The 15,769-nt window shown below is 37.7% G+C and overlaps 1 protein-coding gene across 1 annotated transcript in view; it reads right to left on the bottom strand.

Moving 5' to 3' along the window:
- denr (density-regulated protein) overlaps nucleotides 1-15,769 on the bottom strand; it is a 29,422-nt gene that overhangs the window by 11,393 nt on the left and 2,260 nt on the right. Inside the window, exons 2-7 of the mRNA XM_014023515.1 lie at nucleotides 14,183-14,291; nucleotides 14,064-14,083; nucleotides 13,884-13,968; nucleotides 10,412-10,495; nucleotides 7,332-7,448; nucleotides 7,102-7,241 (exon numbers count right to left, since the gene is read on the bottom strand). Of these exons, the coding sequence (XP_013878969.1) occupies nucleotides 7,102-7,241; nucleotides 7,332-7,448; nucleotides 10,412-10,495; nucleotides 13,884-13,968; nucleotides 14,064-14,083; nucleotides 14,183-14,285 (549 nt within the window). The 5' untranslated portion in view covers nucleotides 14,286-14,291. The remainder of the gene's footprint in view (nucleotides 1-7,101; nucleotides 7,242-7,331; nucleotides 7,449-10,411; nucleotides 10,496-13,883; nucleotides 13,969-14,063; nucleotides 14,084-14,182; nucleotides 14,292-15,769) is intronic.

Genomic DNA, 15,769 nt, shown 5'->3' with positions numbered 1-15,769 from the left:
CTTCTCTAATGAAACCGTGACGAAACGTTTCATTAGAGAAGAACCCGTCCAGAAGACCTATACAATTTTTTTCTTTTTGATTTTTTACCTGGATTACTGAGATGCATCAGGACACCCAATGTCTTGTGATAGTTTTTTATTTTATTTACTTTTTATTTTTTTACATGCAGTAATTAAGATTCTATACACGTAATGTATGTTGTGAGATAGAATTTGGTCTTATTCAGAATAAAAGTGGCAAATTCAAGGGGTATTTTTATGTGAAGAATGTTTTCAACATTTTTGTGTGTCTCTATCCAAAATTGTTTTATTATAGGGCAATCCCAGAATACAGTATATGCCAGTGATTGGCCTCGACTTCTGCACTGCCTCCAGCACTTAGATTCCTCTCCGATACTATGGATTCTCTGTTTTGGAGTAATTAAGAATCAAATCAGACATTTCCAGCTAAATTCTTTCCATGAATATGTTTGCACATTTCCACTGTGATAGGCAGTAGTTTCTCCATTTTTCCTGTTATCTTTAAAGGAGACCAATTATGGGTCCTAGAAATTTTCATGGTATGTCTGTGGGCTATCCAGACCATGTTCATTCAATTTAATGCACAAAATAACTCTCAGATAATAAAATTTCCCATTTTCTAGTTCTGCTTGCTCTGACTTCTGTTCAGAAGAGCTGTTTATGTTAATGAGCTCTGTTGGTAACGCCCTCCAAAAATCTGTTGACATTAACTCCGCCCTCCAAAGCCAGCGTTTACGTTAGCATAGCTAATAATAGCAGAAGCTCCGTTYTACAACCATATGAGGCCCAGAGGCAGAGTCGTGGCTTGTTGTGAAATGAGCTGGGCACTGCACAACAACACAGTGACGGCTTTTTATACTGAGGAGGTGGAATCTCACCCAGGGGTTGCTAGGTAAGGGGCTGAACGCAGATTCCGGTAGGTTGTCATACGGCTTTGTGAATCACAAAATGACTGAAGTATAAAACTTGTCATTAATATACATTAAAAATACATTTACTTACAGTAAATAGGCCCCTGGGTGCATTTTTTTGGTCCTAGGACTGTTTTTTTTTAGAAGTACATACCCTAAGTTGAGTAAAAAAACCTTTAAAAAGTGAATTTTGCATAATAGGTCCCCTGTAAATCACTTTCCTTTTCCCACATTTTCCCCATTTCCCTTTTTTAGCCGTGATATACCTTTTTTTGCTTTTGCTTGATATGCCATCAATATTTCATTAAGCACTAGTTCTTGTATATCCATCGGTAAAATAATATTTTGATTAAAGATATTGGCATATCTGTAAATATCTGTAGAAATCTTGTTTGTCTAAATTATAGCTTGTTTTYAGTGTATGAAAATCTTTTATTTCACTTTTATCTGTCAATCAAAAATGTGTTATGTCTTTAGTTACCCAACTCCAAAATCTGTCATCTGTTTGATTTTTATAATTTTTATAATCAGGATCATAGGCACACCATCTTATAATCCTAAGGCTATCATGTAGTTTATGTTTCTGTTTAGCTTCCATCCAAATTTTTCATTGAGCCTTTATCCAGGGGTTTTCAAGTTTGCATAAAGTTTTTTTCTATATCTTTATTTCCCAAAATTGCTTTTAAAGGAGGATCTAACATAAGGAGCAATTCAATACCTTTCCACGGGGCGTGATAGTTTTTGTTGCATAAATTTATCAGAAGTTTAATTTGTACGGATTAAAAATAATTATTTAAATGTGTTAATGTCACACCTCCATTTTCTTTGGAAAGTTGTAGTGTTCTGACCCTCAGATTTCTTTCAGATCATATAAACCTTGAAATCATTTTATTTCATTCCAAGAATTGTTTTTTATTGATTTCTGCTGGGAGAGCTTGAAATAAGAGAAATCTTGTTAACAGATTCATTTTTATAGTTTCAATTCTTTGTAATAATGTCATAAAAGGGGTGGTGGTCCATCTCTGTATGTCCAGTTTTATTTTTGTTATGAGATAARCGTAGTTACATTTGGCTATGGGGGTTATGTCTTTAGGGTATTTCAATGTGGTCTGGTCCCATTTAAGATTTAGTTTATTATGTCCTTGGGGATTATAATTGAACATCAATATCTATGTTTTGCTTACATTCAATTTATATCCTGCAAAGTCTCCAAATTTGCTTAGAGTGAAATAATTTGAGGAGTAATGTGTTTGGTTCATTTATACAGTATATATTAACACATCAGCATATAGCCCCACCTTGTGTTCATCATCTGAAATAGTTATACTTTTGTTGCTATTTGTCTGTCTAATTAATTGAGGGAGTGGTTCTATATAGAGGGCAAATAATAATAGTGAGAGTCCACATCCTTGTTTCGTTCCTTGTTCTAATTAAATATTGTTTGATAAATGTCCATTAATTATTTGTGCAGTTGGTTTTGTGTATATTGTTCTAATTACTTTAATAAAATCAGAATTAAAATTAATTTTCTACAGTACTTGATAAAGGAAATTCCAACTTGCAGAGTCAAAAGCTTTTTCAGCATCCAGACTAATTACTGCTGCTTGCAATTGATGTTTCTGAATGTGGTTTAGTATGTGTAATGTCCATCTTATATTATCATGAGTTTGTCTCTGTGGGATAAAACCTGTTTGATCAGTACAAATGTTGTGGAAGTATCTCCTCTATCCTCTTTGACAGAATCGATGTAAAGAGTTTATAATCAACATTAAGAACAGAGATAGGACTAAAAGAACTGCAGTCAAGTACCCTCTTTGGGGATTGCAGATATAGTAGCTTGTTTCCACGACGGAGGTATTTTACCAAATAGTTTTTCAATGTCAATGTAAGTGGTTACATAAAAGTGTGGAGAAAGAAAGGAACTGTTAATGAAGCACACAAGCTCATCTGTGAAGCATGGTGCAGGTAATGTCATGGCTGCTTCTGGAACAGGCTCAATATTTATTGATGTTACTGATGACATCAGCAGAATGAATTTTGAAATGTACAGAAACATTTTGTCTGCCAATTTAGAGAAAAATGCATCCTGGAGGAATTTTATCATGCAGAAGGACAATGACTCAAAACACACTGCCAACAAAACAAAGGACTTCATCAGGGGGAAAAAAGTGGAACGTTTTAGATTGACCAAGTCAGTCACCTAACCTTAACCCAAAAGAGCATGCATTTCACCTCCTGAAGGGGAGACCGAAGGGAGAAACCCCCGAAACAAATCAACTGTAAGAAGCAGCGGTAAAAGCCTGGAACAGCACCGCAAATGAAGAATGCAACAGTTTGTTGATGTCGATGGGTCACAAGCTTGACTCAGTAATTGCAAGCAAGGGTTATGCCACCAAATACAGGTGCTGGTCATAAAATTAGAATATCATGAAAAAGTTTATTTATTTCAGTAATTTCATTCAAAAAGTTAAACTTGCATATTATATTCATTTATTACATAGACTGATATACTTCAAATGGTATTTCTTTTAATTTTGATGATTAAAACTGACAAGGAAAAAAAAAATACCAAATTCAGTATTTCAGGAAATTAGAATATTGTGAAAAGGTTCAATATTAAAAGACACATGGTGCCACACTCTAATCAGCTAATTAACTCAAAACCTGCAAAGGCCTTTAAATCGTCTCTCAGTCTCAAAATCTTGTGGTGTATTACAAGCGGATATATCCCAAGTTGTTTAATGCATCTACGTGTAAATACCAGAAATAAAAGCAGACAATCGGAACTATTGCCTCATGCTCATCTTTAGAGCTTGAACCCAAATGTCTTCAGAGAACGACAAAAACAGGGGAATTGGACTTGCTGTTCCAATACTTTTGGAGGGGACTGTATAAATACAGGACTGTACACACACACACACACACACACACACACACACACGTTCTTCTATCCTCATGGGGACTTTGCATTGACTTCTATTCATTTACTGGTCATTTCTATAGCCTAACCCTGCCCCCCTGCCCTAAAACTAGCCTCACACACCTGACCCTAAATCTAACCTATACTCACTTCACACCTTAGTCCTAAATCAAACCTCTGACCCACCAATGGGGATGGGGCTTTTGATCCCATTAGGAACAGTGGGTCCTCACCAAGTAGGAAAATGGTCAAAAATCATACCCACCAGGTAGCAAAAACATATAAACACACGAGTTCCTACAGCTTACGACTAGTTAAATTTAAGAGTTTGATGCCACTTGGAATGAAATTTAAGACCAGCTTCTCAATAAACACAAAAAACAAATTTAAATGTATAAAAAAAAAACCAGCAACAACTTTACACAAATGTTTATTTTAACAAAAAAAAATCCAGCTGCAAGAGGCATTCGGTAAATTATTTTTAAAAATTAAATGTGACTAATTACTTTAATATTCGAAACGAATTACAATCAGCCTACTTACATTGAATTAACATTTTTAAGACATCCCAAAGATTGATTTAAGACATTTAGGCTAATTAAGGCCTTATTTTTGGATTGATGAATTCAATGCCTCTTAAGACTTTTTAAGAATCTGCAGGAATCGTGATATACAGTACAGACCAAAAGTTTGGACACACCTCATTCAAATAGTTTTATTTTCATGACTATGAAAATTGTAGATTCACGCTGAAGGCATCAAAACCATGAATTAACACATGTGGAATTATATACTTAACAAAAAAAGTGTGAAACAACTGAAAATATGTCTTATATTCTAGGTTCTTCAAAGTAGCCACTTTTTGCTTTGATTACTGCTTCACACACTCTTGATGAGCTTCAAGAGGTAGTCACCTGAAATGGTCTTCCAACACTCTTGAAGGAGTTCCCAGAGATGATTAGCACTTGTTCGCCCTTTTGCCTTCACTCTGCGGTCCAGCTCACCCCAAACCATCTGGATTGGGTTCAGGTCTGGTGACTGTGGAGGCCAGGTCATCTGGCGCAGCACTCCAGCACTCTCTTTCTTGGTCAAATAGCCCTAACACAGCCTGGAGCTGTGTTTGGGGTCATTGTCCTGCTGAAAAATAAATGATGGTCTAACTAAACTGAAACCAGATCAAATAGCATGCCACTGCAAGATGCTGTGGTAGCCATGCTGGTTCAGTATGTCTTCAATTTTGAATAAATCCCCAACAGTGTCACCAGCAAAGCACCCCCACACCACCATACCTCCTCCTCCATGCTTCATGGTGGAAACCAGGCATGTAGAGTCCATCCGTTCACCTTTTCTTCGTCACACAAAGACACGGTGGTTGGAGCCAAATAGTGCTCGGCGGTATACCGTTTTGTACCGAAAACCGATTTTTATTTTTGTTGTGATATGACTTTTCTGAATACCAGTGTAAATAGTCTGAACACGTGCAGAACGTTTCGTCACGGCCGCCAGTGAACTGTTTCCCTGGGGACACGTTTCGTTGCAGCACCGCTAAGCGCATTAGCATGCTAACGTTTTTGTTGGAACAACTGGCGGCGGGTGGTGTGTTTCAGCTGCTTATAAGGTCTGATGTTAAAAAAATAACATCCCGTTTTCACCATTGCTGAATAGAAAACAACTCTTCAGTGTCGTGCACGGTTAGATTTAATGCGCTACGTTATAATGGAGACGTTATTGCATAGAGACTTTAACGTGCTTCTATTTTGAAAAGCCCGMGGGGGGAGTAGTTTTGCAGTGTAACTGAGTTGACTGGTGTGCAAGGTGAGTCGTCTTTTTAAGTTTTATTAACACGCAACGATAGACCAGATAAATGATTTTTTTCTCAACCCTTCACAATCGGACCTAAATGCATGGTTACTGTCTACAACCAGGCAAAGAAGAAAAGACGTGCAAGAGGAGGGAAACAGTGATACAGAGGTACAGTAAAAGTAAAAAGTTAATAAACAAAGTTTGTACATTTTATTATCAGCTGAGCTGTGAGGGAAAAAAAATACCGTCAAATACCGTGAAACCGGTGTAATTGTTGAAAATACCATGATTTAAAATTTGGGTCATACCGCCCAGCTCTCGATCCAAAGACCTCTAATTTGGACTTATCAGATCAAAGCAGATTTCCACTGGTCTAATGTCCATTCTTTGTGTTCTTTAGCCCAAACAAGTCTCTTCTGCTTGTTACCTGTCCTTAGCAGTGGTTTCCTAGCAGTTGTTTTACCATGAAGGCCTGATTCACACAGTCTCCTCTTAAAAGCTGTTTTACAGATGTGTCTGCTGCTAGAACTCTGTATGGCATTGATCTGTTCTCTAATCTGAGCTGCTGTTAACCTGCCATTTCTGATGACCTGTTCTCTAATCTGAGCTGCTGTTAACCTGCCATTTCTGACGCTGGTGACTCAGATGAACTTTCCGTCCGCAGCAGAGGTGACTCTTGGTCTTCCTTTCCTGGGGCGGTCCTCATGTCAGCCAGTTTCTTTGTAGCGCTTGATGGGTTTTGCGACTGCACTTGGGGACACTTTCAAAGTTTTCCCAATTTTTCAGACTGACTGACCTTCATTTCTTAAAGTGATGATGGCCACTCGTTTTTCTTTACTTAGCTGCTTTTTTCTTGCCATAAGACAAATTCTAACAGTCTATTCAGTAGGACTATCACCTGTGTACTGTATCCACCAACACATGCACAACACAACTGATGGTCTCAAACCCATTTATAAGGCAAGAAATCCCACTTATTGACCCTGACAGGYCACACCTGTGAAGTGAAAACCATTTCAGGTGACTACCTCTTGAAGCTCATCAAGAGAATGCCAAGAGTGTGTGAAGCAGTAATCAAAGCAAAATGTGACTACTTTGAAGAACCTAGAATATAAAACATATTTTCAGTTGTTTCACACTTTTTTGTTGAGTATATAATTCCACATGTGACAATTCGTAGTTTTGATGCCTTCAGCGTGAATCTACAATTTTCATGAAAATAAAGAAAACTCTTTGAATGAGAAGGTGTGTCCAAACTTTTGGTCTGTACTGTATATATATCAATAATTCGATCCCTTTACTAGCTGTTTCAATAGTTTTAGCTACTGTTTTGCTCAGTTACTTTCGCTAAATCTAGCTTGAGTATTTAGTTTAGATTTTTTTTATGTAAATTGATGAAAACAAGCAACTCTTTTTATAAATTTTCCAGAAAGATCGGCTATTTACCTCAGGCCACTTGTCTTGAATGACATCGATTATGTCATCTGTGAAATCTCCCTGAATGATTATTTCATCCTCTGCAGTTACCGAGGCACCACAAGAGAATTTCTGAGCAAAGAATCGCTGAGCGTCTTTAAGGTCAATATCTGCAGGCATATGGGAGTAACACTTAGAAAAAAAAATAAGCATTGAGAAATACAGTTTTAAGGATCTGATTAAATCAAACAAAAGCTCACCAAATGTCGCCAGGCCACAAACCCGTGTGACATATTTCTTCTTGGCTCTTGGTATTTTAGCTATTGTAACCTTCTGAGGCACAGTCTTCTTTTTCTGTTTGATTTGGCCTCTTCCACCTAAAAAAGGTAAAATGAAATAAAGGAGTTGTTTAATGTTCCAATTAGGGCTGCAAAATATCAAGAAAACTGTGATGTGTGAAAACGGTGTTTAATATTGCGATGACAATAAGACTTGTGATAAATAAATTAAAAAATATACAGTGTTGATGTTTTTCTGCTCTGGGTTCAGAGCAAAAAACAACTAATACATAAATTCCATTACAACATGATGGAGTGATTATGATTTGATGTTTCTCTGGTCCATTTTGTTTATCAAACAACATAAATGCAAACATAAGAGCCAATCATTTATTGCAATTTAAGCATTTTTTGCGATATGCATATTGCACTGGCTGTTATCGCGATAAAGAAAAATTTGCTATATGTTGTGCAGCAGCCCTAGTTCCAATGACATGGAACCACATAAAAGCTGCTTTATCATCATCATTATCATCATCAATGTTTACACTACCATTATCCAAGCACCCCCCCACCCCCACCACACACACACACATGCTCATTATATACAAAAAACATTAGCAATTATTGCCCAGTGAAACTCTTGAAACACATTGGACCCACTTTCTCTTTATCTCATTTCTGGAGAATATGGGTTTAGTGGACGGGCCTATCACAATAACTAAAACTGCAGAAGGCTCAGTTACTGTTTTTCATGTAATCCTAACAAAAGATGCTCTTTTTACCTAAACAGATTCACTTCCAGAAAAAGGATTAACGTTTTTGTTTGTTACTGAACAGTTAATTGGTTTTCTTTCTAGATTAGAAACTTTAACTATATAAAGTGAAATTTGGTTAATTTCCAATAACTGGTCAAAGTGGGTCAACGTCCAAAGCATATTTTGTCATCTTAAATTGACTCCAAACTTTAAAGCTTCAAAGCCGTTGATGACACAGTGATGATTAGTTTGTTTGAAAATTAAAGCTATGATTTAGCTATTTATATTGATTTACTAATTTTAAAAATTATTTTGTTGCTTTTAGCATTATGCTAATTTTAGTTGTTAGTCTAATGTTTGAATTTGTTAGAAATTTTTTAGCTACTTGTCTGCTATTAGAATTTAGAAAATTTTTAGCTATTACTCCACTGCTTTTAGGTTTCAGTGTGTTTTACTAATTTTAAAAAGGGATAATATCATGTATAATCAACTTGTGAGTTTTATCATGCTATAATGTTATACTCTCATAAAAAAATGCCCAAAGCCTTGCTCTGACTCATTCATGTATGTTTGAGAAATCCTGCAGTGTTTTTAGGAAGCCATGCTGAGGAGCAAAACGACAGCTGGGGACCAGAAACGCCTTTTGGGACCAGAAATGCCCCTGGGACGTGTCTTTAAGCTGAACTTCCTCATCACGGAGCACACCTCCCCACCCAACCCCACACACCCCACCCATGACTCCTGCAGGCTCTCAGAAACAGAGCAAAAGTGAAAGTGAAACTTAAACTGTCTGCTGAGATCCACTACTTCTCACTCAGTGAAGCTCTTTTCAGATTCAAAATACCTTTGAGGAAATGTATTTTCAGATGCCAAGTAAACTGCATCATAGCGCACACGCAAACACCCCCCCACCCACACACACACACACACACGAAAATTGACGGGGCAAAAGCGGAAGGTGGTTCTTAAACAGACAGATTTCAAGGCGTTGAAAGTGATGAGAAGATAAGTTTATTTTATATTTAAACATAAAAACAGCATTTTAATAACAACTAAAGGTGACATAGATACTTTATTATGGTAAAGAATTTAAATATATGCCTAACACATAATATTGCCCCTTTAAATAATTTAGTTGTCTCCTTTAGCTAATTTTAAGCAATGTTATTCAACACTCAGAAAATGTTTCTCTATTTACATTTGCAAATAACATGAAAAGTTCATGTTGAGCTGTCAAGTGTCAAACTGACAGAAGCAGTTTATAAAAAAGTATTTGAATGAACTGCTGTAAGTTATGAGACTAGAGCTGTTGGTAAATGGCAGCAAGATATTTTAGTCTTGGCTGTGTTGAGACTAGCTGTTAACTCAACAGTCCTTTTGTACTTAAACTATTTCACTAAACTGATGCAGTTTGAATATTTACAACACAAAAACATTGCTTGACTATTACATTACAAGTTTGGACCCTTAAAAATGTCCAAACTATTTGTTTAAGATCTCAGCATTCTTAGTATTTAAAATTAAGTAAACATGAGCCTTTAGATTTTATTAGCCTTTATTAGCGCAAAGGGAAAATTAACTCTCTGCATTTTCTTTTCACAGTTTCACTAACCTACTGTAGAATCATGACATTTGGTACACATGTAATGTCTCAGGATCTACAAAAAATCTGTTGGAGTCATGGTCCAAAKCCCACAGGAAGTCAACGTTTTGGATCAAAGCTGCCAATTTGTCAATTTCTTTAACATGTATCTGAGCTAACTCCCCCCTACAGCTTTGAACATGCAAAGTTCACATGCTGCATGTTTCTCTGGTGGCAGGATGGTGAATGTTGATGTCTTGATGTTTGCACATTGTTAGCTCTAAATCACACAAACATAATCCGATCTGCACCAAATTTTGTATGCATCATCAGAGAGATCATCTCGACACGTTTGTGTAGATTGACAAGATCACTTTAGCCCCCCATCCATCCAACAGTTGGTCACTACTGAATGGCGACAGGGGACATCAGTAACAGTTRGCATTGAGTTCTACCTTACTAAGTTATCACTCTGAGCTATGATTAGTACCAACTTGTAAAAAAGGCAGTCTACCTCCAAAGGTGGATTTGTGATTTTTGTTGCTGTTCACCAAGTGTCTACTGCATAACTACACATACAAGCAACTGTATAGGTTAAAGAGAAATAGTATGTTTAAAGAGGATAAAATACATTTTCTAGGAGTGATTACTTTTGTCTGATTCTTTAACAAACCTGAAAACTGATCATTCAATTAATCCCTTTTTACTATCCAAAAACCTGCCTCTCTTTTGTTTCTTCTTCTCCTCCTCTTCGCCTACATGAGGTGGTTCTCCAGAGCCAGGTTCCTGCTTTGGTGCATTTGCAGCTGGATAAGGAAGAGAAATAAAAGAGATGTTAAAACCACTGGCTAAAATATTGTTTTATCAAAAAACCTGATAACCTGGTGTCTTATGTACAGGAGGCAATAAGATAATCTAACAGCTGACTAAAATGTTGTGTAACCCAGTTAGTTTTAGCACTCAGTGATTTGTTTGGTGTTACTTCAAGCCCCGCCTCCTTCCGCTCTGGAGGAAGGTGCGCTAAAAAGGAACGGCAGAGACACAGAGAGTAGGATATGGGAGAAGACTGCTGACTGTCGGAAAGTTGTATATTGAAATTAACTCAGAAGATTAAAGAAATTGAGCTGGTGTCTGCCTGGAGATCTGCGTGGACCTTGGAGGAACGGAACCAACACTGATGTGAATATATCATCGTGGAACTGTACGATCTGCATGAGTGTGGGTYAAGTGGACCAAATCCCTTCTTTGGTGTTGAAAAGTAGAAGCGTCCTGGCTAGGTTTTTTATTTGGGGATCGTTGGACCTGGAATTCTTCCTACCAAGGAAGATGGCGAGCCTTCCCTTCTGAATCAACCGAGAGCCATTCCAAGTTAGCCTGAGAGAACAAGATGTTCTCCCATCACAACCCATAACAACTGTGTGTGCGGTAGGACATAACCGCACCGTTCACAAACTCTGACTCTTTGGATTGACTTGACTTTTGACTATAAAAGCCGGCTAGACTGATATTATATGAGCTCAGATACGGACTGTTGGTATTGTTGCATTTTATTTTTTCATATTGTTATTCTGGTCTAAAAAAGAATTATATATTGTTAATTGTTGTTACATTGTTTAATACAAAATAGAGCAACTTACCTGTGACTTCAGTAATTCTTCTGCATTGCACTTCTTACCTTAGTCCTACAAAACCTAGTCATTGGCCCAATCTCTTATTATATCTTGAAGAGGTTACAGTTGGAAGCTAACCCCACAGTACACGAAATCATTTATAGCCTAATGCTGCGTTCACACCGAACGCGATTTCAGCTTCAAAATCGCAGGCAACGCTGAAGTTTGAAGCTTGTACACTTTGATGTCAGACGCAGGACAGCTCTTGAAGCGCTGCACGGAAAGAGCCTCCCCGCCCCTCCCTCCTCTGTCGGGCTCTGTTTAATGTCGGACGAGGAWGTGGCTTTGCTTTATTTACAGAGAGCAAGAGCATGTCACGTTCATCAGATAATTAATTCATAATTAATTCACCAGATAATTCAGAGTAGAGGCTCACAGCTCGATTTCAGGACTATTTTTCCAGTCTGATGAGCCGCTGCCACACATTGGTGCGGATATCTCCTGTCAGGACAACGACTGCAGGCATTCGATTTCAGCTAAAGAGCTCCTCTCCATCTGTTTCAGGTTAGTGGACATCATTCAGTAAACTGTCCCGTCGGGAAATATGTCACTACGTCACACAGTGGAGTCTCTCTGATTGGTTGATGCGGCGCGTCGAGCTGCAAAAGTTCAGATTTTCTAACTTCAGCGATTTGCGCCTCAGCGCGTCGAACGCTCAGATCGTTCAAATCGCGCTGCTCTAACCGCGCTTGAGGTGACACAGCACTTCCTGACGTTGCTTGAAGTGCGTCCACCATAGACTTTGTATGTAAACCTGATGCTCCTGATGCTGAAATCGCGTTCGGTGTGAACGCACCATTAGGCTAGTGGTTCCCAAACCTGGTCCTCAAGGCCCACTGTCCTGCATGTTTTAGATGTTGCCCTGCTTTGACACACCTGATTTGTATTAATGAGTGAATAACAGGCTTCTGAAGAACCTGAAGACTTGTTGAAGTGCAGGGCAACAACTAAAACATTCAGGATAGTGGGTCTTGAGGACCAGGATTGGGAACCACTGCCCTAGGCTAATTTGCAAGGTCAATCTCTAGCAACTTAATAAAAAAAAAACTTATAGCAAATTAATATTTGTAATTCTGCTCTCGAAACATTGATTTCTATTAGTACATGTAAAAAGTTCAGTTTGTAGCATGATTCCAAACTGTCAGGAAACTGTTAAAATCTAGATTCTCATATAATGTTTGGAAATGCTCTCGAGTTACCTTTCTTATTTTCAAAAATATATACAAGTCGGTCCTCTGGACGGGTTCTTCTTTAATGAAACATTTTATCTCTCCTTCAAGAGACTTATTCAGACTGAAGAAGTGACTGTGTTCAAATAGGTACAATTAATGTTCTGTGTTAGATGTAAGAAAACTCAGTACGGTCCAGTCACGTAGACTATTAATCCAATCTGTTTATTATTTAAAGGAGACCAATTATAGGTCCTAGAAATGTTTATGGTATGTCTGTGACCATGTTCATTCAATTTAATGCACAAAATAATTCTAAGATAATAAAATTTCTCATTTCTAGTCCTGCCTGCTCTGACTTCCATTCAGAACGCGCTGTTTATGTTAATGAGCTCTGTTAGTAACGCCCTCCAAACTCCATCCTCCAGAGCCAGCGTTTACATTAGCATGGCTAGAAATAGCAGAAGCTCCATTGTACAACCGTACAGATGAGACCCTGAGTCAGACCCAGAGGCAGAGTCGTGGTCGCAGCTTTTTTTTTCTCCCCCTCCTCTGTCGGAGCTCTGCACTCACTCTGCATGCTGTTACCAGGGCAGGTAATTGGAGCAGCTGCGGTCAAAATACCTCAGAAACTCGAGCAAATAGGCTAAAGCTAAAAACAATAGAGGTACATGAGAAAATGTGTTCATAACGAACGAAAATAAATGATTAAATTGTTTGTGTCCATGACGGTCTCGAACCCTAGTCTCCCACTCTCTGGTCCAACATTCTACCCATTGCCCTATTGGAGGCTTGTTGTGAAATGAGCTGCACATTGCACAACAACAACCGTGARGGCTTTTTATACTGGAGGTGGAGCCTCACCCGGGGGATGCTAGGTGAGGGGCTGAATGTAGGTTCCGGTGGGTTGTCGTACGGCTTGTGACATCACAAAATGTAGTATAAAACTTGTCATTAATATACATTAAACATACATTTACAGTAAATATGCCCCTGGGTGCATTTCTTTGGTCCTAGGACTGTTTTTTTAAGAAGTACATACCCAAAGTTGAGTAAAAAAAAAAACTTTAAAAAGTGAATTTTGCATAATAGGTCCCCTTTAAGTTCATTAGGTAATCAACTCAAGGTAAAAAAAAAAAAATAAATTTAATTGCTTTTGTCTCCAAGGATGTAGTTACTCAAAGACAAATTTATATACAATTTGCCCTAAATTGTTCAGGGAAACATGCCTCCAGATGTCTCTCCATACAGTGCCACTCAGCTAATATTCTAAGCCAATAATGTCAATACTACAACTATTTTAATAAGTGTGAGGACGTTCAATACAACCACCTTGTAATCATATAAACACTCACCTAGAGTCATCCTGGCAAACACATCTGGAAAGTTCTTCTCAAGCCACTGTCTGCACTTGACTGGCTCAGGCATGTACTCACAGTACTGTGAACACATTATTTTACAACCATGCATCACTGCTTGCAGCTTATCAACCATTACATCTTGGCACTGTACATTTGGTCTGAAATCCAACTCACCTCTGTAGGCAGGGAGCACACTGCAAAAAAAAAAAAACAGCAGAACAAAAATGTATGAACATACAAAGCGAGATAGAAAAATGTTGATGCATGCAAAAATAACTGTTTATAAATTGTACCTCCACAATAAAGAACCTTGAGTGGATATTTTGAATCTGGGTCAGCTGTTCCTTGCTCTGACTTGATTTCTGAAGACCCAGAGTCCATCTCAGTAGTAGCCATCACAAACTTAACAAAAATGTAAATAGATTATGGTTAAAAAACAACATCACGTTTGCAAGAGATGCATGTGGTTTTGAGTTTGAGAAATTCATTTCACACCAAAGAAATTAAGTACAGGATCCACTAAAATTTCACAAATCACTGACACCAACAAAAATCTGCAACTAAAGATAATTTTTCATAATTCATTTGTCATTTTATTTCTAATAAATAATCTTGTTTTTATTAAATTAAATGTTTACTGTGAAATTTACCTTAAAATGACCACAGGCTGACTGAATAAAATGAGCTGACCATTTTGATAAATGGCTAGCAAGCAAACAAGCATGCAAAGTAGTTAGAATATTAAAATTGTACAGAAAAAAACAGAGACATGAAAACGTTGCTAATTCTGAATTTATATTTGAATAAAAGCGCACAGAGGTGTGGACTGACTTCTGTCACGACTTGAACTTGAATCGAATCAGACTCTATTCACTCTTTGATGACTTCAGACTCAACATGATAAAACCACAAAAGTATTTTGGGACTTGACTGACACGTTACACTTTTCCAGCTGAGTGAGCTGCCATTAYTTTTGTTTCTATTTGTGCAACTTAGATCACCATCATATGGTACTACATTTCCATCCTCTGTCATCCTGCCTGTAAGACAATAAATTTGGCTTAAATCAAATGACTCTGAAGAGAGCAGCATATGGTCTTGTCATACAAGCTTTGATTGATGTCACTCCTGCTGAGCCCAGGTGGCCTCAGTTGGACAGATACATAGTTTTTTTTCTCAGTCTTTGCTGGCTTCAGCACCACCCTGCAGAAACCCTAGCATGTTGACTAAGATTGAATTTACAAAACTTTGTTTTAGTGATTTCAAAACAATTCTTGTGCATTTTGGACATTCATGGACAACAACAGCAATTCGATTTTCTGACACTAAAATGTTAAAAATCCATGTCTCAAAGAGGAAGTATTTAAACTCCTGGCATCATTTCAAGGGAAAACGCAATTTGTATAAATAAAAAACGTGTTCACACATGTTCAAAAAAAGTGTGTCGCTACATCTGAAGTCTATATACATTCTCCTAAATCTGTTTAGATTTAAAGTAATGTGTAGCAGGAACCTAACCTCCACATGGGTCCAAATGATACATTTAGCATTTTGGAAAAAGACTCAGAATAAATTATTGAGGGAAAGGATGTCATTATTCACATACCTGAGCTGAAAGGGTTAAGCACATGCTTGTGTTTGAAACATAAATGTCAACACCAGCTAGTGACCCAGCCATCTACAGCAACTTCAGCTGCTACTAGGGGTGTCCCGATCCGATATTGATATCGGACATCGGTCCGATATCAGCCAAAAAATTAGTATCGGATTTTATCGGCCTGCATAAAAAATGTCCGATATAAGCGCTCCYATATTAGCAGTTCAATCCAGCAGTTCCCTGACTCCACTCCAGTTTTTCTATCCATCAGCGTTTGGATCCA

This window comes from Austrofundulus limnaeus, unplaced genomic scaffold (genome assembly GCF_001266775.1).
Source record: "Austrofundulus limnaeus strain Quisiro unplaced genomic scaffold, Austrofundulus_limnaeus-1.0 Scaffold374, whole genome shotgun sequence".
In the NCBI taxonomy this organism is placed as follows: domain Eukaryota; kingdom Metazoa; phylum Chordata; class Actinopteri; order Cyprinodontiformes; family Rivulidae; genus Austrofundulus; species Austrofundulus limnaeus.
This window is presented reverse-complemented; position numbering and strand designations above follow the sequence as displayed.